This window comes from Hyla sarda, chromosome 10 (genome assembly GCF_029499605.1).
Source record: "Hyla sarda isolate aHylSar1 chromosome 10, aHylSar1.hap1, whole genome shotgun sequence".
In the NCBI taxonomy this organism is placed as follows: domain Eukaryota; kingdom Metazoa; phylum Chordata; class Amphibia; order Anura; family Hylidae; genus Hyla; species Hyla sarda.
In genome coordinates this window covers 141,569,710-141,596,002 of record NC_079198.1, presented here as the reverse complement: position 1 = coordinate 141,596,002, position 26,293 = coordinate 141,569,710, and the positions used below count along the sequence as shown (strand labels likewise).

Here is a 26,293-nt window from a genome sequence, read left to right as displayed (position 1 = left end):
TACCCTCAAATTATAACCCTAACCTTAACCCTAACCCCTAATACTTAATCCCTAATTATAACCCTAATTATAACCCCTAATAATAACCCTAATCCTAAAACTAATCCTAACCCCTAATACCTAATCCTAACCCCTAATTATAACCCCAATCCTAACCCTAATCTTAACCTCTAATCCTAATCCCTAACTATAACCCCCATTCTTAATTTTAAATTATAACCCTAATCCTATTCTTTATTTTTTTAACCTTTGACTCCTTTAAAGCGCCGCTCCGGTAATGGCTCCGGCGGCCGGATATGTATTTACATTTTGCCGTCATTGTCCGAGTCAGAGATGTGCGATAGACTATGGCAATCAATCTTCAGATTTGGCGCAGACATCACATAGATTTGCATGGGACTTCCACAAATTCGTAGATTGAGTCCCATAGTAGTTTTGCAATATCTGGAGGTCCCCAGTTTGGAGACCACTGCCCGATAGAGAAATAACATGGGATGACACTAGAAACAGACGCTGCTCTCCGGACTCATGGGAAGAGTGTCTGCGTTGCGATCACCATTACACTGCGCTCAGCACAATACAAACAGATGTAATGCGATAAAATGATCCCCGGCTATTAATGTGACCCCCCCCCCCTCCAGGTAACACGATCTCCGCTGTAAGAGGAACTGACCGCGCACAATATACCGGCGCTCCGGATGATTGATCTACAGGCCGGTTATTGGGATTACATTTTGTCCTAGTTGGGTAATCCAGTTGTGACGGAATTAAATGTTCCTGTAATCTTACAGACTCGGCCTTTATTTCGGGATGTGCAGAGTATTACATAACAAAAAACAACACTCAAAAATAAAACCAATCAACCCTCCCAAAAATAATAAATAACAATGATAAGAAAATGAGTTCATCATCATTCTCTTCAGTCAATAAACCATTTCCCTACATCCTGTTCGGGGCTTCTTTTTGGGACCCTCATCTCTTGATCAGATTGCAGAGAGGTAATAAAGAGGGTCTCTTATTTTGGGGACCGTCCTGTCCTCCAGGACAGACAACACTATGATTAGAATATTTGTAAGATACATTGCTTAAAACATGCTCCCACTTCTTACCACTAGGGGTCTCTTCTCTAGGCAGAACACGGTCTTGTCCCTGCAGCTATTTCCTGTGTCTCTCCGTACCGAGACAAACTACAGGAAGTGTGGGCGGGGCCAACAGGGCTTGTCAATCAGCCTGTAACAGCCGTCCAGCCTCGGAAAGGGACAACACGGAGGTGTAAGGTAAAGCTATTTCCCAATCTTCTGAGGACAAGCCGTTCATATCAGAGCCCCATTTTTCTTGAACCACAAGGGGACAGTGCAAATGGTATTTACTCAAAAGTTTACCATAGAGATGGTGGCTGCATTTTGAAAAACAATGTCTCTAATTTTCCTTTAAAGGGGTACTCCCGTGGAAAACTTTTGTTTTTAAATCAACGGATGCCAGAAAGTTATGCAGATTTGTAAATTACTTCTATTAAAAAAAATCTTAATCCTTCCAATACTTTTTAGGGGCTGTATACTACAGAGGAAATGCTTTACTTTTTAGATTTCTCTGATGTCATGACCATGTGCTCTCAGCTGACCTCTGCTGTCCATTTTTGGAACTGTCCAGAGCAGGAGAAAATCCCCATAGCAAACATATGCTGCTCTGTACATTTCCTAAAATGGACAGCAGAGGTCAGCAGAGAGCACTGTGGTCATGACATCAGAGAAATCTAAAAAGTAAAGCATTTCTTCTGTAGCATACAGAAGCTGATAAGTACTGGAAGGATTAAGATTTTTTAATAGAAGGAATTTACAAATCTGTTTAACTTTCTGGTACCAGTTGATATAAAAAGAAAGTTTTCTACGGGAGTACCCCTTTAACACCTTGAAGGGGTACTCCGATGGAAAACAAATGTTTTAATATCAACTGGTACCAGAAAGTTAAACAGATTTGTAAATTACTTCAATTAAAAAATCTTAATCCTTCCAGTACTTATCAGCTGCTGTATGCTCTAGAGCAGTGGTCTTCAACCTGCGGACCTCCAGATGTAGCAAAACTACAACTCCCAGCATGCCTGGACAGCCAACGGCTGTGCGGGCATGCTGGGAGTTGTAGTTTTGCAACATCTGGAGGTCCGCAGGTTGGAGGCCACTGCTCTAGAGGAAGTTGTGTAGTTCTTTCCAGTCTGACCACAGTGCTCTCTGCTGCCACCTCTGTCCATGTCAGGAACTGTCCAGAGTAGGAGCAAATCCCTATAGCAAACCTCTCCTGCTCTCGACAGTTCCTGACATGGACAGAGGTGTCAGCAGAGAGCACTGTGGTCAGACTGAAAAGAACTACACAACTTCCTGTTGAGCAGTTGATAAGTACTGGAAGGATTAAGATTTTTTTTATATGTATAACTTTCTGGTACCAGTTGATTTGAAAACACAAATTTACCACCGGTGTTCCCCTTTAAGGACACTATAATAAAGGATGAAAAAGTCCCATGAAAAGAAAAATAGTCATAACCATAAAAACGACAGATGACAAAATTACCCTCATACAGCCGCGTATACGGGAAAAAAAAGTGGTATAGGGGTCAGAAGAGGAGGATTTTAAGAATACAAATTTTTGTACAAGAAGCCGCCACGCCCCCTCCCATAGACTTGCATTGAGGGGGTGGGGCGTGATGTCATGAGGGGGCGGGGCTCCAGCATTGGAAACAGTTTCTTCCAAATGCTGAGCAGCGGAGTACCCCTTTTAAAGGGGTACTCCGGTGCTTAGACATCTTATCCCCTATCCAAAGGATAGGGGATAAGATGCCTGATCGCGAGAGTCCCGCCGCTGGGGACCCCCGTGATCTTGCACACTGCACCCTGTTTGTAATCAGTCCTCGGAGCGTGTTTGCTCCGGGACTGATTACCGGCGACCACAGGACGGGCAGCGTGTGATGTCACGCCTCCGCCCCCGTCTGATGTCACGCCTCCGCCCCAGTGTGATGTCACGCCTCCGCCCCCGTGTGATGTCACGCCTGCGCCCCCGTGTGATGTCACGCCTGCGCCCCCGTGTGATGTCACGCCTCCGCCCCCGTGTGATGTCACGCCTCCGCCCCCGTGTGATGTCACGCTCCGCCCTTCAATGCAAGCCTACGGGAGGGGGCATGGCAGCTATCACACTCCCTCCCATAGACTTGCATTGAGGGGCGGAGCGTGATGTCACATGGGGGCGGTTGCCCGTCCTGTGGTCGCCGGTAATCAGACCCAGAGCGAACACGCTCCGGGGACTGATTACAAACGGGGTGCCGCATGCAAGATTACGGGGGTCCCCAGCGGCGGGACTCCCGCCATCAGGCGTCTTATCCCCTATCCTTTGGATAGGGGATAAGATGTGTAAGCACCAGAGAACCCCTTTAAGGATAGAGCCCCACTGCATAGTGAGCACGGGGACATGATCACAGATGATCACAGAGGGCGGTTCCAGTTACCTGTAGGAGTAGCAGGGCCAACTGTGATAGTCTGCACCCTCCAGATCAGGGACGTGGAATGTGCCGGGGGGACTAATGAAAAATGCCGTATACAATATAATGCCGTATACAATATAATGCCGTATACAATATAATGCCGTATACAATATAATGCCGTATACAATATAATGCCGTATACAATATAATGCCGTATACAATATAGTGCCGTATACAATATAGTGCCGTATACAATATAGTGCCGTATACAATATAGTGCCGTATACAATATAATGCCGTATACAATATAATGCCGTATACAATATAGTGCCGTATACAATATAATGCCGTGTACAATATAATGCCGTGTACAATATAATGCCGTGTACAATATAATGCCGTGTACAATATAATGCCGTATACAATATAATGCCGTATACAATATAATGCCGTATACAATATAATGCCGTATACAATATAATGCCGTATACAATATAGTGCCGTATACAATATAATGCCGTATACAATATAATGCCGTATACAATATAGTGCCGTATACAATATAATGCCGTATACAATATAATGCCGTGTACAATATAATGCCATATACACGTTATAATGCCGTATACAATATAATGCCGTATACAATATAATGCCGTATACAATATAATGCCGTATACAATGTAATGCCGTATACAATGTAATGCCGTATACAATATAATGCCGTATACAATATAATGCCGTATACAATATAATGCCGTATACAATATAATGCCGTATACAATATAATGCCGTATACAATGTAATGCCGTATACAATATAATGCCATATACAATAAATACCATATACACGTTATAATGCCGTATACAATATAATGCCATATACAATAAATACCATATACACGTTATAATGCCGTATACAATATAATGCCGTATACAATATGCCATATACAATAAATACCATATACACGTTATAATGCCGTATACAATATAATGCCATATACACATTATAATACCATATACAAGTTATAGTGCCATATACAAGTTATAATACCATATACACGTTATAATGCCATATACAAGTTATAATGCCTATACAAGTTATAATACCATATACAAGTTATAATGCCATATACAAGTTATAATGCCTATACAAGTTATAATACCATATACAAGTTATAATGCCATATACACGTTATAATGCCATATACACGTTATAATGCCATATACACGATATAATGCCATATACAAGTTATAATGCCATATACAAGTTATAATGCCTATACAAGTTATAATACCATATACAAGTTATAATGCCATATACAAGTTATAATGCCATATACACGATATAATGCCATATACAAGTTATAATGCCATATACACGTTATAATGCCATATACACGTTATAGTGCCGTATACACGTTATAATGCCGTATACAAGTTATAATGCCATATACACGTTATAGTGCCATATACACGTTATAGTGCCATATACACGTTATAGTGCCGTATACACGTTATAGTGCCGTATACACGTTATAGTGCCATATACACGTTATAGTGCTGTATACACGTTATAATGCCATATACACGTTATAATACCATATACACGTTATAATGCCGTATACAAGTTATAATGCCGTATACAAGTTATAATGCCGTATACAAGTTATAATGCCGTATACAAGTTATAATGCCATATACACATTATAATGGAAGAAGAGAAGCTACTTCTCATGTACACGTGACAGATTATCCTAAATGTTACAATGATAATCTATAGAGGAGTCTAATAATCCGCAGAATCTGTGTTTATTGGAATAAAAAATATCTACAATTAGATCAAAAGGAAAGGAAACAAATCGATCTCAGGTTCCATGTAGAGACAATGAGGAAAAAAACAAAACGATCCAGCACTGAAGAAATTCCCAGCTTTATTAGATCCTTAAAACCAGCATGTGCTCGAAACGCGTCAAGATTGTTCAGACATGTGACGTGTGTGTTGCTGGTTTTAAGAGGATCTAATAAAGCTGGGAATCTCTTCAGTGCTGGATTGTTGAACACTTGAGCCTAAGTGAGGATCCGTGCAGGATCCAGAGCAGCTGAGCTGGACTTTCCTTCACTTTCTTCCATGTAGAGCCCTCGCTCAGTGTCTTCTTGTAGTTCCCGACCCCGCACCTTCACACTTGTATCATATTTTTCCCTGTTTTGATGATTTTTCACATTTTTTATCACTACTCATCTCACTATATTTTTGGCTTCACTGTTTTTCATTCTTCATTTCTTTTCTCCACTTGATCTGATAACAAAAAATTCTTCTGACCTGTAACCGCGGAGCAGTCACTGACCATATATGGCAGAGGTGCTCACACTTAGGTGTCCAGTGGGCGGTCCTAGTTGGTGATTGACACAGAGCTGAATGTTCCTTCTTGTTCCTACAGATGGCAGAACAGCTGATGACTTTGGCCTATGACAATGGAATTAACCTCTTTGACACCGCAGAGGTTTATGCTGCTGGGAAGTAAGTAGATTGTTATTCTTGTACTGCGGCGGTCTTCACTAGTCTGTACATCGGCGTATAACGTAGTCTGCAAATATACATGATCCCACCTAATGGATTCCATAATAAGTCAATGGAAGAAAACATATAGAGCTGTATACACATCAGCCCTCTTAGTTGCAGCCATGGGCAGCTGAGATCTTGGGGGGAAGATTCACAGGACCCGGTACATTGTAGTCACTGAGCTGATCGTGAACTCATATCTATCTATCTATATCTCATATCTATCTATCTCATATCTATCTATCTATATCTCATATCTATCTATCTATCTATCTCATATCTACCTCATATCTATCTATCTCATATCTATCTATCTATCTCATATCTATCTATCTCATATCTATCTATCTATCTCATATCTATCTATCTATCTCATATCTATCTATCTATCTCATATCTATCTATCTATCTCATATCTATCTATCTCATATCTATCTATCTCATATCTATCTATCTATCTCATATCTATCTATCTATCTCATATCTATCTATCTATCTCATATCTATCTATCTATCTCATATCTATCTATCTATCTCATATCTATCTATCTATCTCATATCTATCTATCTATCTATCTCATATCTATCTATCTATCTCATATCTATCTATCTATCTCATATCTATCTATCTATCTCATATCTATCTATCTCATATCTATCTATCTATCTATCTCATATCTATCTATCTCATATCTATCTATCTCATATCTATCTATCTCATATCTATCTCTCTATCTCATATCTATCTCATATCTATCTATCTATCTATCTCGTATCTATCTATCTCGTATCTATCTCATTCCTATCTATCTCGTATCTATCTCATTCCTATCTATCTCATTCCTATCTATCTCATATCTATGTATTTATCTATCTGTCTCATTTATCTATATATCCTTTATGTTTTTGATATAACGTAACAAAAGTACAAAAGGAAGGTAGCGACTCACCGGTATTTCGTAATTCTTTTATTCTTCAATCCAAAATACAAATAACATTGTTAAAGCATTCATTTCATCTCAGCGAAAGTGCTTCAGTGCAGACGCCGGGGGCCGGCTACCTAGGTGCTTTCTCCATTACTGCAATCAGATTACAGCTGTTTCACGTGACTCCCACGCTTCTACAGATCTCCTTTTGTACTTTTGCTACATTATTTTATAGTTCTACATTGTATCTAGTGAGGGTTGTTAGCACCAGCACAACGTGAGAGGTTCAGTCTAATGGACTGGTCGAGCCCTGTTCAGTGTCGGTTTCTTTCAACAATTCTTTATGTATTTTGTCTGTTTACTTTATTCCCTATTGCTTCTAGACCTCTGTATTGTGTGATTCCACTGTTAGACCTCTGTATTGTGTGATTCCACTGTTAGACCTCTGTATTGTGTGATTCCACTGTTAGACCTCTGTATTGTGTGATTACACTGTTAGACCTCTGTATTGTGTGATTCCACTGTTAGACCTCTGTATTGTGTGATTCCACTGTTAGACCTCTGTATTGTGTGATTCCACTGTTAGACCTCTGTATTGTGTGATTCCACTGTTAGACCTCTGTATTGTGTGATTCCACTGTTAGACCTCTGTATTGTGTGATTCCACTGTTAGACCTCTGTATTGTGTGATTCCACTGTTAGACCTCTGTATTGTGTGATTCCACTGTTAGACCTCTGTATTGTGTGATTCCACTGTTAGACCTCTGTATTGTGTGATTCCACTGTTAGACCTCTGTATTGTGTGATTCCACTGTTAGACCTCTGTATTGTGTGATTCCACTGTTAGACCTCTGTATTGTGTGATTACACTGTTAGACCTCTGTATTGTGTGATTCCACTGTTAGACCTCTGTATTGTGTGATTACACTGTTAGACCTCTGTATTGTGTGATTACACTGTTAGACCTCTGTATTGTGTGATTCCACTGTTAGACCTCTGTATTGTGTGATTCCACTGTTAGACCTCTGTATTGTGTGATTCCACTGTTAGACCTCTGTATTGTGTGATTCCACTGTTAGACCTCTGTATTGTGTGATTACACTGTTAGACCTCTGTATTGTGTGATTCCACTGTTAGACCTCTGTATTGTGTGATTACACTGTTAGACCTCTGTATTGTGTGATTACACTGTTAGACCTCTGTATTGTGTGATTCCACTGTTAGACCTCTGTATTGTGTGATTCCACTGTTAGACCTCTGTATTGTGTGATTCCACTGTTAGACCTCTGTATTGTGTGATTCCACTGTTAGACCTCTGTATTGTGTGATTCCACTGTTAGACCTCTGTATTGTGTGATTCCACTGTTAGACCTCTGTATTGTGTGATTCCACTGTTAGACCTCTGTATTGTGTGATTCCACTGTTAGACCTCTGTATTGTGTGATTCCACTGTTAGACCTCTGTATTGTGTGATTCCACTGTTAGACCTCTGTATTGTGTGATTCCACTGTTAGACCTCTGTATTGTGTGATTCCACTGTTAGACCTCTGTATTGTGTGATTCCACTGTTAGACCTCTGTATTGTGTGATTCCACTGTTAGACCTCTGTATTGTGTGATTCCACTGTTAGACCTCTGTATTGTGTGATTCCACTGTTAGACCTCTGTATTGTGTGATTCCACTGTTAGACCTCTGTATTGTGTGATTCCACTGTTAGACCTCTGTATTGTGTGATTCCACTGTTAGACCTCTGTATTGTGTGATTCCACTGTTAGACCTCTGTATTGTGTGATTCCACTGTTAGACCTCTGTATTGTGTGATTCCACTGTTAGACCTCTGTATTGTGTGATTCCACTGTTAGACCTCTGTATTGTGTGATTCCACTGTTAGACCTCTGTATTGTGTGATTCCACTGTTAGACCTCTGTATTGTGTGATTCCACTGTTAGACCTCTGTATTGTGTGATTCCACTGTTAGACCTCTGTATTGTGTGATTCCACTGTTAGACCTCTGTATTGTGTGATTCCACTGTTAGACCTCTGTATTGTGTGATTCCACTGTTAGACCTCTGTATTGTGTGATTCCACTGTTAGACCTCTGTATTGTGTGATTCCACTGTTAGACCTCTGTATTGTGTGATTCCACTGTTAGACCTCTGTATTGTGTGATTCCACTGTTAGACCTCTGTATTGTGTGATTCCACTGTTAGACCTCTGTATTGTGTGATTCCACTGTTAGACCTCTGTATTGTGTGATTCCACTGTTAGACCTCTGTATTGTGTGATTCCACTGTTAGACCTCTGTATTGTGTGATTCCACTGTTAGACCTCTGTATTGTGTGATTCCACTGTTAGACCTCTGTATTGTGTGATTCCACTGTTAGACCTCTGTATTGTGTGATTCCACTGTTAGACCTCTGTATTGTGTGATTCCACTGTTAGACCTCTGTATTGTGTGATTCCACTGTTAGACCTCTGTATTGTGTGATTCCACTGTTAGACCTCTGTATTGTGTGATTCCACTGTTAGACCTCTGTATTGTGTGATTCCACTGTTAGACCTCTGTATTGTGTGATTCCACTGTTAGACCTCTGTATTGTGTGATTCCACTGTTAGACCTCTGTATTGTGTGATTCCACTGTTAGACCTCTGTATTGTGTGATTCCACTGTTAGACCTCTGTATTGTGTGATTCCACTGTTAGACCTCTGTATTGTGTGATTCCACTGTTAGACCTCTGTATTGTGTGATTCCACTGTTAGACCTCTGTATTGTGTGATTCCACTGTTCGGCCTCTGAAATAAATTCTGAGAAAACTGACAACTGGTCTTTTCCGTTCCCCTTGTCAGCCGGGAATGGTACCGCCCAGTTGTCATTTTATTCATACATTTGCAGAGGTGAGAAAACAGATAATAACGAACACAGATCAGACGTTTATTGAGACGTTTCCCAAGGAAAATGAGTGAAGTTCTTGGCAGATTTTCTTTTGTTCTCCGATTCTTACGTTTCTTCTTATTTCTCCTTCCAGGGCTGAAGTTGTGTTGGGAAATATCATCAAGAAGAAAGGTTGGAGGTAATTATTGTGATTGATGAATCTTTAATGTGGTGAACAGGAGTAAAAAAGGAGTAAAAAAAAGAGCGATAAATAATTAACGCCGTAAAATGTCGCAGCTTCATTTCTTGATATCTTGTTGTCAGTTATTAAACTCTATTGACCTCTGGTATTTAGACAGTGGGCGGTAGTGTATGGTGACAGGAGGAGGTACAGAGGGCCAAACGTATATTTCTATCTTCAGATCAACTTGTGAATTCTTTTTATAATATTTAACCTGTAGCTTCTTAATTAAAGGGGTATTCCAGGAAAAAACTTTTTTTTTTTTTTTTATATCAACTGGCTCCAGAAAGTTAAACAGATTTGTAAATGACTTCTATTAATTTTTTTTAATCCTTTCAGTACTTATGAGCTGCTGAAGTTGAGTTGTTCTTTTCTGTCTAAGTCCTCTCTGATGACATGTGTCTCTGGAACCGCCCAGTTTAGAAGCAAATCCCCATAGCAAACCTCTTCTACTCTGTGCAGTTCCTGAGACAGACAGAGGTGTCAGCAGAGAGCACTGTTGTCAGACAGAAAAAAACAACTCAACTTCAGTTGAAAGGATTAAGATTTTTTTTATAGAAGTCATTTACAAATCTGTTTAACTTTCTGGAGCCAGTTGATATAAAAACTAAAAAAAAAAAAAAAAAAGGTTTTTCCTGGAATACCCCTTTAAGTTATCAAATAATTAAGTTTTCTTGAGCAACTTAAAGTAAACTTCCAACCTCAAACACCATTTATTTTTATTTTTTTTATCTAAGAACCGTATTATGTGTGGATTAATCTTAAATTAGTTCGTTTCAACAAACGTTGTATAAAACAATAGCACAAGTGAATATATGTTTGAATATGTTTGTTATATATCTCATCAGAGAAAGATGCTTCTTACCCCACATATCAGACTCCTTTCTTAACCCCCCCCCCCCCCAAAGTTTCACTCTAAAACAGCCAAAGAGTCTCAGACCGCCAGCTTACAATTCAGAAAGAAAGACTGCAGTGCTGGATTCACTGCTCAGTACTGCTCTATAATGTCCTTCATGATGCTGCTTCTGACTGGACAATTTTCGTAGGACAGAAGGATGTGCTTGTTGGATTTCAACATGTCCAATTCTTTGTTCTTATCTCCCCATCAAAAACACATGCACGCCCTGGAGGTGTTCAGCCTATCAGGCTGTTTTCGTTTTACGACCTCCCAAAGATGTTTAAGGGGTACTCTGCCGTTCCAGCATTCGGAACATTGGAGCGAGCGACGGTGGTTATGATGTCACACCACGCCCCCTCAATGCAAGTCTATGGGAGGGGGTGTGGCGGCCGCCACACCCCCTCCCATAGACTTGCATTGAGGGAGCGTGGTGTGCCGCCACAAGGGGCGTGGCCATGATTTCCCCTCCCCGCTGCCCTCACCCATCATTCTAAACGAACGCCGGATGCTGCACAGAGATCGCGGGGGTCCCAGCTATGGAATCAGACATCTTATCCTTTGGATAGGGGGTAAGATGTCTAGGGGCAGAGTACCCCTTTAATGGGAATTGTGTACATAAAGTAGTCCATATAATTCACAGAAGTCTAATTTATATATAATCATCCAGGCTATCGAGGCCAATGTATAATCTCGGCCAATCATGTACAAAAATTAGATATTAAGATGCAAATAATAGTTTAAAAAAAAATACAAATAGGTTTATTATTCTATTTATTAATATTTTTTCCCCTTTCTCATTCAGGCGGTCCAGTTTAGTTATTACAACTAAAATCTTTTGGGGAGGAAAGTAAGTGCTCATGCATTTTGACTTGGCGGCCTGTTTATATAAATGACTGTGGATAACAATTGTCTTTATATTATAGGGCAGAAACTGAAAGAGGTTTATCGAGAAAACATATAATTGAAGGTACAATGTACGATGGGGTTTGTGGTGACATTGAGGGGACACGTTGTTATAGGGTCGGGGAACAGGTGAAGTCAAAGCAAAATGCGCAGCTGATTTTTCTACTCAATATACAGCAGCAGTATACGGCACGTGTGACCCCGCCCATGAAGTATATTGTATGTTACTGATATTGAGGTGATGGCGCTATTGCTGTTCACGTACATTAAAGGGATCAGCTATGTTGGATTTATTCAATCACCGGCCGATAATATATTTGTATGGGATATGTCAGTGATATCCCACATTTACTATGACCAGCCAGTCTACAACATTAAAGGGTAAATAAAGGGGTACTCCGGCACTAAGACATCTTATCCCCTATCCAAAGCATAGGGGATAAGATGCCTGATCGCGGGGGTCCCGCCGCTGGGGACCCCCATGATCTTGCATTCAGCACCCCGTTACAATCAGTCCCCGGAGCATATTCGCTCCGGGTCTGATTACTGGCGATCATGGGGGCCGGAGCATAGTGATGTCACGGCCCCGCCCCCTTGTTATGTCACGCTCTGCCCCCTCAATGCAAGCCTATGGGAGGGGGCGTGATGCTCCGCTACCTCATGCAAGCCTATGGGAGGGGGCGTGACAGCTGTCACGCCCCCTCCCATAGGCTTGCATTGAGGGGGCGGAGCCGTGACGTCACAATGCTCTGGCCCCCGTGATCGCCAGTAATCAGACCCGGAGCGAACGTGCTCCGGGGACTGATTGTAATGGGGTGCTGCATGGAAGATCACGGGGGTCCCCAGCGGCAGGACCCCCGCGATCAGGCATCTTATGGATAGGGGATAAGATGTCTTTTGGGCCGGAGTACCCCTTTAAAAAGCTTCCACATTTTGACCTCTCAAACAGTCGGCTTGCAGGATCGTGATGGCGCAATTTGTTTTTCCACATTTGGCACGTGTCAGGTACTGACATTGTGGGCAATCCTGTCTTGCTTTTTTTTTTCTTCTAATTGTCTAATTTCTAGTGCAGAGATAGAAGGATTTTTAAACGTATGTAAATGAGGCCTAAGTGCCCAGGGGGTGTTTCCCAGCATGGCAAGTGTCCAGGCAAGTCCAGCCTATATCCTTCTAATTACCACCTCCCCGCCCACTTGTATCTGCCGACATCTGTTTGATTGACAGGCAGCAGGCAGCCTAGTATCAGTTCTGCGATTTCGTACCTCACAATCATAGATCAGCAGAAAAGGAAACCAGAAGAAGGATAAAACTGCAAGCGCGTCGCCCATTGTTCAATGGCGCTTGTGTAAGTTTTGGACTGAAAGGTGAACAGGATATGGCAGCCCCCATCGGATGTAGATATATACAAGCAGGCCGTAAAAGGTGGGGGGTTTGATTATGAGGACATGGATGTGGCAGGAAACACCCCTTGGGCACTTTAGCCTAATTTGCATATGCATAAAAATCCAATCTTAAGTTCTAAAGAGAACAATTGAAATAAACAGGTTTTCCTGGAATTTGGATGAAAAGTCCTTTCTCCCTATAAGTGTACTCATACCCCTGATTTCCTAAGCATTAGGAAGCAATAAAAAAAATCTCATCATGTAACCTGCAATATTCTGGGATAAATCCTCAGTATAAGTCATCAATATCTGATTGGTTGGGGTCTGATACCCCGCACCCCCGCTGGTCAGTTGTTTTCCAGAGCTGCGGTCCAGGCGCATACACAGAGATACAGAGATGGAAGTAGACAGCGCCATACATTGTGTAGTGGCCATGCTTGGTTACTGCAGCTCAGTCCATTGAAGTGAATGAGCACTGAGCTGTAGTAACCCAGCACGGCCACTACACGGAGTATTGAGCTGTCTGTGTGTGTAGGCGCCACAGCTTTGGCAAACAGCTGATTCCCCTGCCACCAAAACTCTGCAGATTTTGGTGCCCATTGACTTTAATGGATTGCAAAATCTGCCGGAGCAAATCTGCAACAGAGAATATGCATGTGTGAACGTATCCTAAAGGGGTATTCTCATCTCACCTTGTAAGACCCTATCTATAGCAAATGGAATAACAAGCTGATCGGGGGTGGTCCAGTCATTGGGAACCCCGCCAATCCTAAGAACCGGGACATAATTGTCCCCAGAGTGAATGAAGCGCATCGCGCATGCGCAGCCGCCACTCCATCATCCCTTATGGAGCTTCAGAATATTTCTTTAAGTTGAAATTAAATATTTTAATACATAAGTAAAATGTATATTTAAACTGATCATAACGAGAACAATAATAAAGAATTTGTGAAGAATAAACTTATTTATGATTTTATTCCATTTATATAATTGTAGCAGATTAAACTGATTCCTCTCTGATAGATTATGTTTTTTCCTTGTTTGTTGCTTTTTATTTTTTATATCCAGGTTTAAAGGCTTCATTAGATAGACTTCAGCTAGAATATGTGGACGTCGTATTCGCTAACCGACCCGACCCCAACACACCGATGGAAGGTAAAGCTCCTGATAGGTCGACTAGAGCCAGAATAATATCCTTAATATTTTGCTCAATCTGACTTTTCCAATATAAACATAAGGCGAAGTTCACACAGCATAAAATGAAATAAAAAATATTGTAGTAAAATAGGTAAAACAACAACCAAAATTCTTTATTTATTTAATCTAATGATGTGTTCCATTAAATTCTATGGGAAATTCAGCCGTCCGTGCGCAAATTGTATGAAAAAACTTCAGTAATGCCAGTGCAGGGGTACAATGTGGGCACTGGCGGACACTTTTCCATAGAATTTAATAGAACACTTCATTAGATTAAAAGAAAAAATTCCACTTTTTTATACCTATTTTACTGCCGTATATTTGGTTTTGATTTTGCAATGTGTGAACTGAGCCTAAATAAAATAAATGGAGAGACTTATCAAAATCTGAAAGAAGCAATCGGATTGGTTGCTATGGGCAACTGGTCAACATTTTTTTGATTTTGATAAATCTCCCACAAAATTTTGTTTGAATTTATTAAAAATAAAATAAATAAATAAAATAAAATTTGGCTGAACAAATGATATCTTGTCCCTGCAGCTATTGTTATAGAGACAGAATGCAGGAAGTGTGGGCAAGATAAGCAGGGCTCTGTGCACTGAGGCTCTGACACGTGCCCGCCTCACACAGTAGGTGACACGCCCCTGGCACACACAGCAGGTGACACGCCCCCGTTTCACACAGTAGGTGACACGCCCCTGGCACACACAGCAGGTGACACTCCCCCGTCTCACACAGCAGGCTAATTGACAAGTCAGGAGCCTGCACAGAGCCCTCCTGGTCCCGCCCACGCTTCCTGTATTTTGTCTCTGTACATGACATACAGGCAAAAGCTGCAGGGACAAGACAGCATTTTTTCCACACAAAAATACAAAAAAAAATGTGTAACCAGTGTGTATTACCAGTGTACAATGTTATTATCTACATTATATAATAAAAATGTTTTTGCAAATACCGTATTAGGTACTTTTTAAAGGTATTAGGTATTAGAGTTGTTATCTTTTTTGTTTAAAGTATGAAACTTTTTCGTGTTTTTTTTTTTTTAGATTTTACTATATCTACTCTTTGTTTTGTTTTTTTTCTTAATTTTAATCAAGTGGTTTAGTTTAAATAAAGAAGCATGAATATCTTTTGACCCGTTACCTGCACCACCACCGCTCTTTGGAGGCCATTAATGTTGGAGGTTCGCTGGGACTGTTGAGTGTATTACATTTGTTGGCTTCTTGTTTCTATTATTTTTTTGCTCTCATCTCGCCCAGTTTTTTCAGATGTTCGTGTGTTTCTGTTTTTTTAAACAAAAATGAATTTGTTATGAAATAGGACGTATTGAGCTACAAAAGAGAAGGGCATCCAGGGTGTTATCACTTTAAATAATCTCCCACAGTCAATATAATAAAGATACATTTTGATACATTGTTTCCTTCACACCACAGAAGGGTTTTGTCTCCCCCCATGATGATTTTAACGTCCTGTGCCCTTTTGAATGTCATAAACTTTCAGCTGTAAACTCTGGTCTTTCTAAATCTTTCTTTCATTACCAGGAGACCCATTTAGTTCTTCCAAGTCGAGAACATTCATCATAGAAGGTACACAGTACCCACAATCTCCATATTGAATTCCGTGTCCAAAAGGCATTTTATGGGACAGATAATGTATTTTTATCTTTACCATACAAGTGTTTCCTCCCTGATCCCAAAAGAAAAAAATATCCATAAAATGCATAAAAATTCCCTTTAATTACATCTTGCAAGTAAAATCTCCGGTCTTTTCTCCGATCCCCTAAATGACCGTCCCTGACCCTGTTTGCCCTGATTTGTGTTCCATATCATTACTTGTTTCTGGGATTTTTTATTTTTTTTTCTGCATGGTAGATTGAGATTGGTGTCTCATTTCAAGCAGTTTTTCTGCATCATTGAGGTTTTGTTGGGTGATTTGTGGAGCACATTACCGTAGCCAGATCTTCTGTAATGTGCGGAGAATACTCAATGATGCTGCTTGACCTTCAAGAAATAAGAATTACTGTTGTTTCTTGAAGAGATCATCAGTTCTACAGCTGGGCCATTAAAAATTTTTTTAAAATTTTTTAATTATTTTAAGTTGTGATGAATGTTTTATGGTTTTATACATGTTCACAAATCTTAGAAAAAATTTCAATAATTAACATTTTAACATTTCTATTTCCTTTGTGCCCAGTTGTAGTCTCTGCTGGTTCTGCCTGTGTGTTTGATCTGTTCCATCCCCCATAATGTAATGCTCTATTATGCATCAATGCACTTTTAGGGATCTTTTTCTTCCTATGTACTATTGTTGTTGGCTCGATGCTTTGGGGCAGCGCATGGTCACACCTCAGGCTTCGAGTGGATGGTTTCGCTTCTTTGGGCATGGGCCTTATGTTATATAATAAAAAAGGTTTGCATGATGGAGACAGATAAAGCATTATTCCCCTAAAGTGTTTCTAAAATCTCACCTTGGTTGAGATCCAAATTCTTAGACAATGTGTAAAATGCGTAGATGTGGAAACCCACAAGTGTTTTGGGTTAAATTTAATGTGTTTTTTTTCCTATTACAGTGATCCCTCAACTTACAATGGCCTCAACATACAATAGTTTCAACATACAATGGTCTTTTCTGGACCATTGTAAGTTGAAACCAGACTCAACATACAAGGTACAGACAGTCCAGATCTGTGAAACGTGTCAATGGCCGGAAGAACCGGCCAATCAGAATGGGCAATTTACTGGTAAAACCCCTGTATTCCTGAAGTGTATGCACTGACTGGTGTCTGGTAGTGCCCCCTACAGTACAGGGAGGTATTACATGTTCTATACTCATTACCTGTATTACTGAAGTGTATGCACTGACTGATGTCTGGTAGTGCCCTCTACATTACAGGGAGGTATTACATGTTCTGTACTCTTTACCTGTATTACTGAAGTGTATGCACTGACTGGTGTCTGGTAGCCCCCCCTACAGTACAGGGATGTATTACATGTTCTGTACTCATTACCTGTATTACTGAAGTGTATGCACTGACTGGTGTCTGGTAGCGCCCCCTACAGTACAGGGAGGTATTACATGTTCTGTACTATTTACCTGTATTACTGAAGTGCATGCACTGACTGGTGTCTGGTAGCGCCCCCTACAGTACAGGGAGATATTACATGTTCTGTACTACTCTTTACCTGTATTACTGAAGTGTATGCACTGACTGATGTCTGGTAGCGCCCCCTACAGTACAGGGAGGTACTACATGTTCTATACTCTTTACCTGTATTACTGAAGTGCATGCACTGACTGGTGTCTGGTAGCGCCTCCTACAGTACAGGGAGGTATTAGATGTTCTGTACTACTCTTTACCTGTATTACTGAAGTGTATGCACTGACTGGTGTCTGGTAGCGCCCCCTACAGTACAGGGAGGTATTACATGTTCTGTACTCTTTACCTGTATTACTGAAGTGTATGCACTGACTGGTGTCTGGTAGCGCCCCCTACAGTACAGGGAAGTATTACATGTTCTGTACTCTTTACCTGTATTACTGAAGTGTATGCACTGACTGGTGTCTGGTAGCGCCCCCTACAGTACAGGGAGGTATTACATGTTCTGTACTCTTTACCTGTATTACTGAAGTGTATGCACTGACTGGTGTCTGGTAGCGCCCCCTACAGTACAGGGAGGTATTACATGTTCTGTACTCTTTACCTGTATTACTGAAGTGTATGCACTGACTGGTGTCTGGTAGCGCCTCCTACAGTACAGGGAGGTATTACATGTTCTGTACACTTTACCTGTACCAGGGTTACCTGCTCCTTTGGACCCCAAGTAAGGGCGACTCCATGTTACATTTTTAGGACATTGTGTGTTCTGTACAGGACCCTGAAGAAGCTCCTGTCCTGTACATAGACCAGTGTTTCCCAAGCAGGGTGCCCCCAGCTGTTGCAAATCTACAACTCCCATCATGCCCGGACAGCCTTTGGCTGTCCGGGCATGCTGGGAGTTGTAGTTTAGCAACAGCTGGAGGCTCCCTGCTTGGTAAACACTGACCTAGACAGTGATTACAGCTCCCAGCAGATCTTTCTTACTTTTATATATAAGGATTTGCTTTATCTATATTAGTTATCTACTTATTTTTCTTTAATCCTCACTTTTTCCTATTTTGGATGACATTTTGGTGCCTTTAGAACCAATTACCAGGTTTCCATAGAGTTCTGGTCTCAACATACAATGGATTCAACATACAATGGTCGTCCTGGAACCAATTAATATTGTAACTTGAGGGATCACTGTACTAGTAAATTGGTCACTTATTATTTACCATATGTAATCACGAATTTATGATTACAAATACCGGTATATTACAGAAGAAGACAATGAAATAACGATTATTTTAGTTTTTTATTCTGTGAAATGTCTTATTATTTTTCTCTCTAGTTTTAGAAACACTTCCTTAGTCACAATTGCACTGTACAGAATGCCTTGCAAGCGCTGTAGAGTGGGGCCCGGGTGACCGTGTGTCCTCATGCATCCAGAACGCCTTTTGTGACATCACATGAATCTGGATACATAATATCTTTTATGTGTAACATACACCGGGTCAGGGTAACGCACCTTATTGTTTCCTAGGGTGTGGATTGTGAGGTCGCATGGATCCTCTAAGCCTCCGATCCCCGAGCAGTGTCTCGCCGGCCATTGCAGAACTACATTTCACAACATGCTGGGAGTTGTAGTTTTGCAATAGCTGGAGGACTGGCTGATCTCAGCTAATACTTGGTGTCTAAAAAAAAATCTAATAATATTTATTAATATTTAATATTTTGTAACACTTATGTTTTGAATAAAGATTTTATTAATATGTAAATATATAAAAATAATTTTTTTACTTTCATATTCTAATCCTTATATTTTATACCTAGTTGTCTTGTAAGAAATTGTATGGCGGTTTTTTTTTTTTCTCCTGTGGTCAGGCGGGGTTCAAAAAATAATTGCTATTTACCATTTATTTATTTTCGACTTAAAGGAGTACTCCACTTGCCATCCTTCGAGGGACGTGGTCAACCCTCGAAACGCGCAAACACCGTTCACAACATTTACTTCTGAACCCTGACCAGTGGGGTACCCCTTAAAATTCTATTTTTGACTCTGATCTCTATCACATTGAGATGTTGGGACTCTCCTTTATAATGGCAGTTTATTCCTTTAGCTTTATTTTTGGTACTGACCTTGAAATTAAAGGGGTATTCCGGGCAAAAATATTTTATCCCCTATCCAAAGGATAGAGGATAAGGTGTCTGATTACGGGGGCCCGCTGCTGAGACCCCCCGCCATCTCCCTGTAGCACCTGCATTCTATGCGGGTGCTGCGTCTCCAGTTTTGGAAACCTCCACTTTTCCGGGACTGGGGGCGTCACGCCACGCCCCCTCCATTCATGTCTATTGGAGGGGGCGTGACTGCCGTCACGCCCCCTCCCATAGACATGAATGGAGGGGGTGGCGTGACGTCACATCCTCAGTCCCGGAAACCTGGAGGTTTCCGAAACTGGAGATTCAGCACCCGCATAGAATGCAGGTGCTACAGGGAGATGGCGGGGGGTCTCAGCAGCGGGCCCCCGTAATCAGACACCTTATCCTCTATCCTTTGGATAGGGGATAAGATATTTTTGCCCGGAGTACCCCTTTAAGCCACATCTACCTTTTCTTTCCAGAACATGAGATCCTGAACCGTATTAACCGGGCCATAATGCGGACATCTTTTCTCTCTCTCTCTTTCTGAAATATCTTATTCTAGATCTGTGTTGTGCCGTTCCTCTGTTATTCTTGCTATAAATTTATATAAATTGGGTGTTACCATTTCTCTAGAGTCCGACAGTGTCCAGTCATTGCTAACAATACCAGACTCTGAAGGGACACGCCCCTTTGACACTTCTTAACGACTATTTGTTCATTTGCTTTTAAATATTCAGCAGAAATAACAGTTGAACAGCACAATGCAGAGTAAGAAGAACAGATCCTATAGAAGTGTTATATAGAGGACATAGTATTCTTTACTGTCAGGTGTATCTTCTCTAAGCCCACTGGACCACAGGCCCGAGAAACATGAATTAGATCAGAATATCTTTGGTGAATCCGTAGGAGGGGCGTGGCCTCACTGTGCAGGTCTCCGCCCCCTCCCTCAGTACGCTGTCTGGTCACATCTCCCCTAGCATTAGTAAAACTACAACTCCCAGCATGTCCTCACTGACAGTAGCGGACACAAGCTGACAGTGGGAGGATTTTTCCTGCGCTCACAGCTGTCAATCAAGGAAGTGTCCATGACATAGGTGATGATTCATGGACACAGCAGGACTAGTATGTGTCCAAGCAGGAGGGGGGGCAGTTGTTTGACTGGATTTATCAGTATGAAATATTACTCACTCCGACCCGTGGTCACATTGTAGACTTAGAGCTTATGTTGCTAATATGCAAATATGCTCCTTTGCGCAATGGAGGTGGGAGCCTTCCTGCCTCTGCCCCCTCTGCTGCCATTTGTGATGTGACAGCTTTGAAGATGATATAAATATTCAGAGATGGGCAGACATATATGGCAGAAGAGTGGACAGAGGCAGGGAATCTGCGTGGGAAGGCTCCCACCTCCATTGTACAAAGGAGCATATTTGCATATTAGAAACAGAGGCTCTAAGGCTACAGATATGCATTGGGTCTAGTGCGGGAAAACAGATTCAGATTCCCTGTTCCAATAATGTTACATTACCTTGACCCTTGTTTGGAAATTACTTCAGAACTATAGGTCTTCCTTGCCAAAATTGCTCCTGAGTATGTGGCATATAGGGAACCCCCCAATACCTGCCGCTCCTTAGAGTTAGGCTTGGCTTGTATATATTTGATGGAATATAAACTCTTAAAGGAGTTGGTCAGGTAACTTTTCCAAGATGTTAGGAGTGAAGTCCTTTGGTCAGAATTTTCCTCTCTTAGGGTACGTTCCCACACGGCGTATTTGCTGCTGCGTATTTTATTTTCCCTGTTGAAGTCAATGGGTAGGAAAATACGCAGCACCAAATACGCAGCAAATACGCCACGTGGGAATACACCCTTAGAGGAAAACTGTAGTGGTATATAACTTATCCCCTATCTGAAGTTATAGATCGCGTGGGGTCTTGACTGCTGGGCACCCCGTGATCTCGTGTACGGGGCCGCGGCAGTGCGCAGAAAGGGGGTGTGTCCACTCCCAGCAAGATGCGACGGCCAACACGCTCCTCTATATATCCCATAGAGATGCATGGAGGGGGCGTGTCAGCGGGGGCAAAACGCTCACTTCATGCATAAGGCCCGGGGGCCCCGTACAGGAGATCACTACGCGATCTGTAACTTATCCCCTATCCGAAAGATAAGTTATATACCACTACAGTTTGCCTTTACCCATAGCTCTGGAGGACCCGTCCTGTCCTGCATTACACAGATTGATTAAACTACATCTTGTGTAATGCTTAAAGGGCTACTCCACCCCTAGAGGATAGGTGATAACATGTCTGATCGTGATCTACTCGATCTCCGGCCCAGCACTGCTATGTTCATGAACACTGAAGCCACGCCCACTCCATTCATGTTTATGGGGAGGGGGCGTGGCGGCTAGTACAAAGCTGTCACGCCTCATCCCATAGACATGAATGAAGGGGGTGTGGCGAAGATCAGAGGGTTCTCCAGCGGCCAGACCCCGGCTATCAGACATCTTATCCCCTAGGGGATAAGATGTCTAGGGGCAGAGTACCCCTTTAACTCTCCTCATGGTGGCGCTGCAGGAAAATGGAATGCGGGGGCGCACTTTATGATCCGCTTATTGTCAAGGGATTGTTCTAACAAGTGGTGACTGTCCAAAGTAGAGAACCCTCTAAATCTCCGTTCTGAATGGCCAATAAACTACCTGGGATGGTCTCATTTTTAATGATCATTTAATCATTTTGATGACGTTAAGGTTTTTAATTCACTATTTTGATGTCTTCTTCACGTTTCCTGTTTTCCGGTTTGTTCTAAAGTTTAAGATCTTTGTCATTTTCTGGCTAATTCTCAATATTCACATAAACCAAACTTGACAGTAATAATGGGGATTAGTCTGAAAATTTTAATTACAGGATTTTTTTTATTTTTGGACGAGTTTTTTTGGTGACAAATTTAACAAATTGTTAAAATGTAAAATTATTTCTAAAGAATTGTAACCCATAAGGTCAGTGCGCCAAGTTCTATGTGGAGCCTCCTAAAGGCAGAGAAAGTCGCCAAGGTGGAATATTTTTATGTTTTTGTTTTTTCAAACCCTCATGTTGAAATAAATAAATTTTGTACATAAGTTCTCATAAACCTTACGCTTATCATCTGCTGCTACAAAAAATACCGTAAAACTGGAGTTTAAATGTGTAAAATACCTGGGACCAGGATAACTTGACTTATTGTAAGACTCTGCTTCTATTCTGACTAATTATTATTATTATTATTATTATTTTTACTATTATTTTTGTATATTAATAATTTTTTATTACTATTACTATTTTTTTATTTTACACATTTACGTATTTTTTTTTATTTTTTATATTTTTTTAATATGGTCATAATTTTTTTTGTTTGCCTTTTTTTATTAGGTCTCTATCTGGTTGTAAATTTTTTGCCTCATATCATATATAAGAAAATATGAATTGCAGTTGAACGGCAAACACGTTCCCTAATTTGTAGACTGTGTAAACTTAAGAACATTTAAAGGGGTACTCCGGTGGAAAACATTTTTTTTTTTTTTAAATCAACTGGTGCCAGAAAGTTAAACAGATTTGTAAATTACTTCTATAAAAAATCTTAATCCTTCCAGTACTTATTAGCTGCTGAATACTACAGAGGAAATTCTTTTCATATTGGAACACAGAGCTCTCTGCTGACATCATGACCACATTGCTCTCTGCTGACATCTCTGTCCATTTTAGGAACTGTCCAGAGCAGCATATGTTTTCTATGGGGATTTTCTCCTACTCTGGACAGTTCTTAAAATCAATAATAATTTACAAATCTGTTTAACTTTCTGGCACCAGTTGATTTAAAAAAAAATAAAAAAAAAGTTTTCCACCGGAGTACCCCTTTAAGAAAGTGGCAGATTTTAAACAGTCGTCTAAGTTTCAGACCAATTATTAGTTGGCATTGTTTTTTTCCCAAAATTTGGCCACATTTAGGGTACGTTCAGACGTGCGGATTTTCGCAGCGTATTTCTCTGCGGATCCGCCGCTGTAGGACCTCCTATATGCTGCCTTTATATGTGCCTGCTCGGAGCGGCAATACGCCGCTACGAGCAGACATACTGCGATGTGCGAGTCGCCACGCGCATGCGCAATATACTCGCACATCGCGGCATCTCTTGGCCTAGCTCATTGAGTAGGGGAAGCGAGTACACCGCGCATGCGTGACGACTTGCACATCGCAGTGTGTCTGCTCATAGCGGCGTATTGCCGCTCCGAGCAGGCACATTTAGGGGCACCATACAGAGATCCTTCAGCGGCGGATCTGCAGCATAAAATACGCTGTAAATCCGCACGTGTGAACGTACCCTTAGGCTGTGTCCCCTCTGTAAAACCACACCCACTTTCCAGCTGGCCACGCCCACTTGTCGAGCAAAAGTGTCTAAATTACTATTAATACGTGACGGAAGCATTTTTTGGGGGGAACAATTTGCACCAAATTTTCGGGATCAGCAGTTTAATTTCTCTCCCCCGCAGTGTCTTTTACCGAGGAGGCTTCCGACTGGTCTGAATTTATACCGCACCCACTGTGACCTCGCTGAACTGGATATATCTGGAATATTTATGCGAATCACATGACCGCAGTCATCGGTAGACAAGCCTATCCCACGGTTTCAAATAAGGGTCTTCTAAGGCTGTGTTTCTCAAGCAAGGGGCCTCCAGCTGTTGCAACACTACAACTCCCAGCATGCCCGGACAGCCTTTGGCTGTCCGGGCATGCTGGGAGTTGTAGTGTTGCAACAGCTGGAAGCCCCTTGCTTGGGAAACTATGTTCTAGGAACTGAAGGCCGCTGAATTTCATCAATCCATCCCAACTCGAGAAATTGGGTTTATCTTTTTGGATTTTCTTTAAAAAAAAATTGTCTTTTTTCTTTAAAGAGGTTATCCAGGAAAAAACTTTTTTTTATATATATCAACCAGAAAGTTAAACAGATTTGGAAATTACTTCTATAAAAAAATCTAAATCCTTTCAGTACTTTTTAGCTGCTGAAGTTGAGTTGTTCTTTTCTGTCTAAGTGCTCTCTGATGACACGTGTCTTGGGAACCGCCCAGTTTAGAAGCAAATCCCCATAGCAAACCTCTTCTACTCTGTGCAGTTCCTGAGGCAGACAGAGGTGTCAGCAGAGAGCACTATGGCCAGACAGAAAAGAACAACTCAACTTCAGCAGCTAATAATCATTGAAAGGATTAAGATTTTTTAATAGAAGTAATTTACAAATCTGTTTAACTTTCTGGAGCCAGTTGAGATTTATATATATATATATATATATATATATATATATATATATATAGTTTTTTCCCTGGATATCCCTTTAATGTTTTAATCTTTCTCAAGACGGGGAAAGGCGATGACTACGAAACTTTTTTTGGGACCTGCATTTTACTGCAAGTGACTTGTCAAATGGACAGGAATGATTTACACTGCTTGTAAGATGTCCTTGCAGCATTCTTTCCCTTTCGTTGTTGTAGACTTAGCCTCCTGCATGGTATGAGTTGTCGTCTTATTATTATTAAGTCCTGATTGAGACTTAATTCTCCCGTTTTCCTTCCGTTCCTTTCTCCACAGAGACGGTCCGGGCCATGACCCATGTGATCAACCAAGGGATGGCGATGTATTGGGGGACGTCACGTTGGAGCTCCATGGAAATAATGGTAATCTTTATTTATTTATTTTTGTCCTTTACCATATGATATATGTTGATGTTTACAAATACTTAAAGTTTGAGCGTCATGGCTTTTCTTGGATTATTAAAAAAAGATATTTTAAAGGAGTTTTTTAAACATGGCACCAACTTTTTGAAACTAAGACAGTCCAGATTGCCAACATTTGACTATTATAAGCTAATTAAGACACAATATATCTTATACACACAGAGGTGTGGAAATGTAATAAAAAACTACTTGTCCCTGGGACTAAAATGGAGCAAAATCTACTTGTCCCTCATGACGATCCACTTGTCCGGCCAATTTTCGCTTTTACACTCGTTTTTTCCTCCTCGCCCTATAATAGCCATACCTACCTAATATAATGACACCTTTTAATTTTTCAATAACATATTATCCGAACCAAAAATAAAAATAAAAAACGAGAAATGGCGCAGCACTCCAAAAGATGTAGAAAAAACTGTGTATTGGAATAAATACACCGTTTTTTCTACATCTTTTGGAGTGCTGCGCCATTTCTTGTTTATTGGTTGGACTGTGATCTGGTCGGGGCGCTGGCACCACGAATCTTTGGTTAAGTAGAGCTGCATTGATTTTGATGAAATATATATATCGGTGAAGTGAAATGGAAATAGTAAAAGATAATTTAGCAAATTTGGTGTTTTTCTTTTTTACGCCATTTACCTTGTGGTTGAGCTAACATGTTGTTTTGATACTTAAGGTCGCCTGATTACAGGAATACCAGATTTGTATAGTTTTCCGTCATGTTTTACTGATTTAAAAAAAAAATCTGAACTTTTTCGAATTTTTTTTATTGCCAATTTTTGACCAATATAGCTTTAAAAAAAAAATAATAATAATTGGCATACAAGGCTGTATGAGGGCTAATTTCTTTTAAACTTTTATTAAAAATGTTTTT

General features: G+C 40.8%; 1 protein-coding gene across 15 annotated transcripts in view; it reads left to right on the top strand.

The window, feature by feature from the left end:
• KCNAB2 (potassium voltage-gated channel subfamily A regulatory beta subunit 2) overlaps positions 1 to 26,293 on the top strand; it is a 210,898-nt gene that overhangs the window by 169,599 nt on the left and 15,006 nt on the right. For all 15 annotated transcript variants that reach the window (XM_056544493.1, XM_056544503.1, XM_056544500.1 and 12 more), the window contains 6 exons: positions 5,907 to 5,986; positions 9,982 to 10,026; positions 11,769 to 11,813; positions 11,890 to 11,933; positions 14,320 to 14,406; positions 25,277 to 25,362. In XM_056544493.1, coding sequence (XP_056400468.1) covers positions 5,907 to 5,986; positions 9,982 to 10,026; positions 11,769 to 11,813; positions 11,890 to 11,933; positions 14,320 to 14,406; positions 25,277 to 25,362 — 387 coding nt within the window. The remainder of the gene's footprint in view (positions 1 to 5,906; positions 5,987 to 9,981; positions 10,027 to 11,768; positions 11,814 to 11,889; positions 11,934 to 14,319; positions 14,407 to 25,276; positions 25,363 to 26,293) is intronic.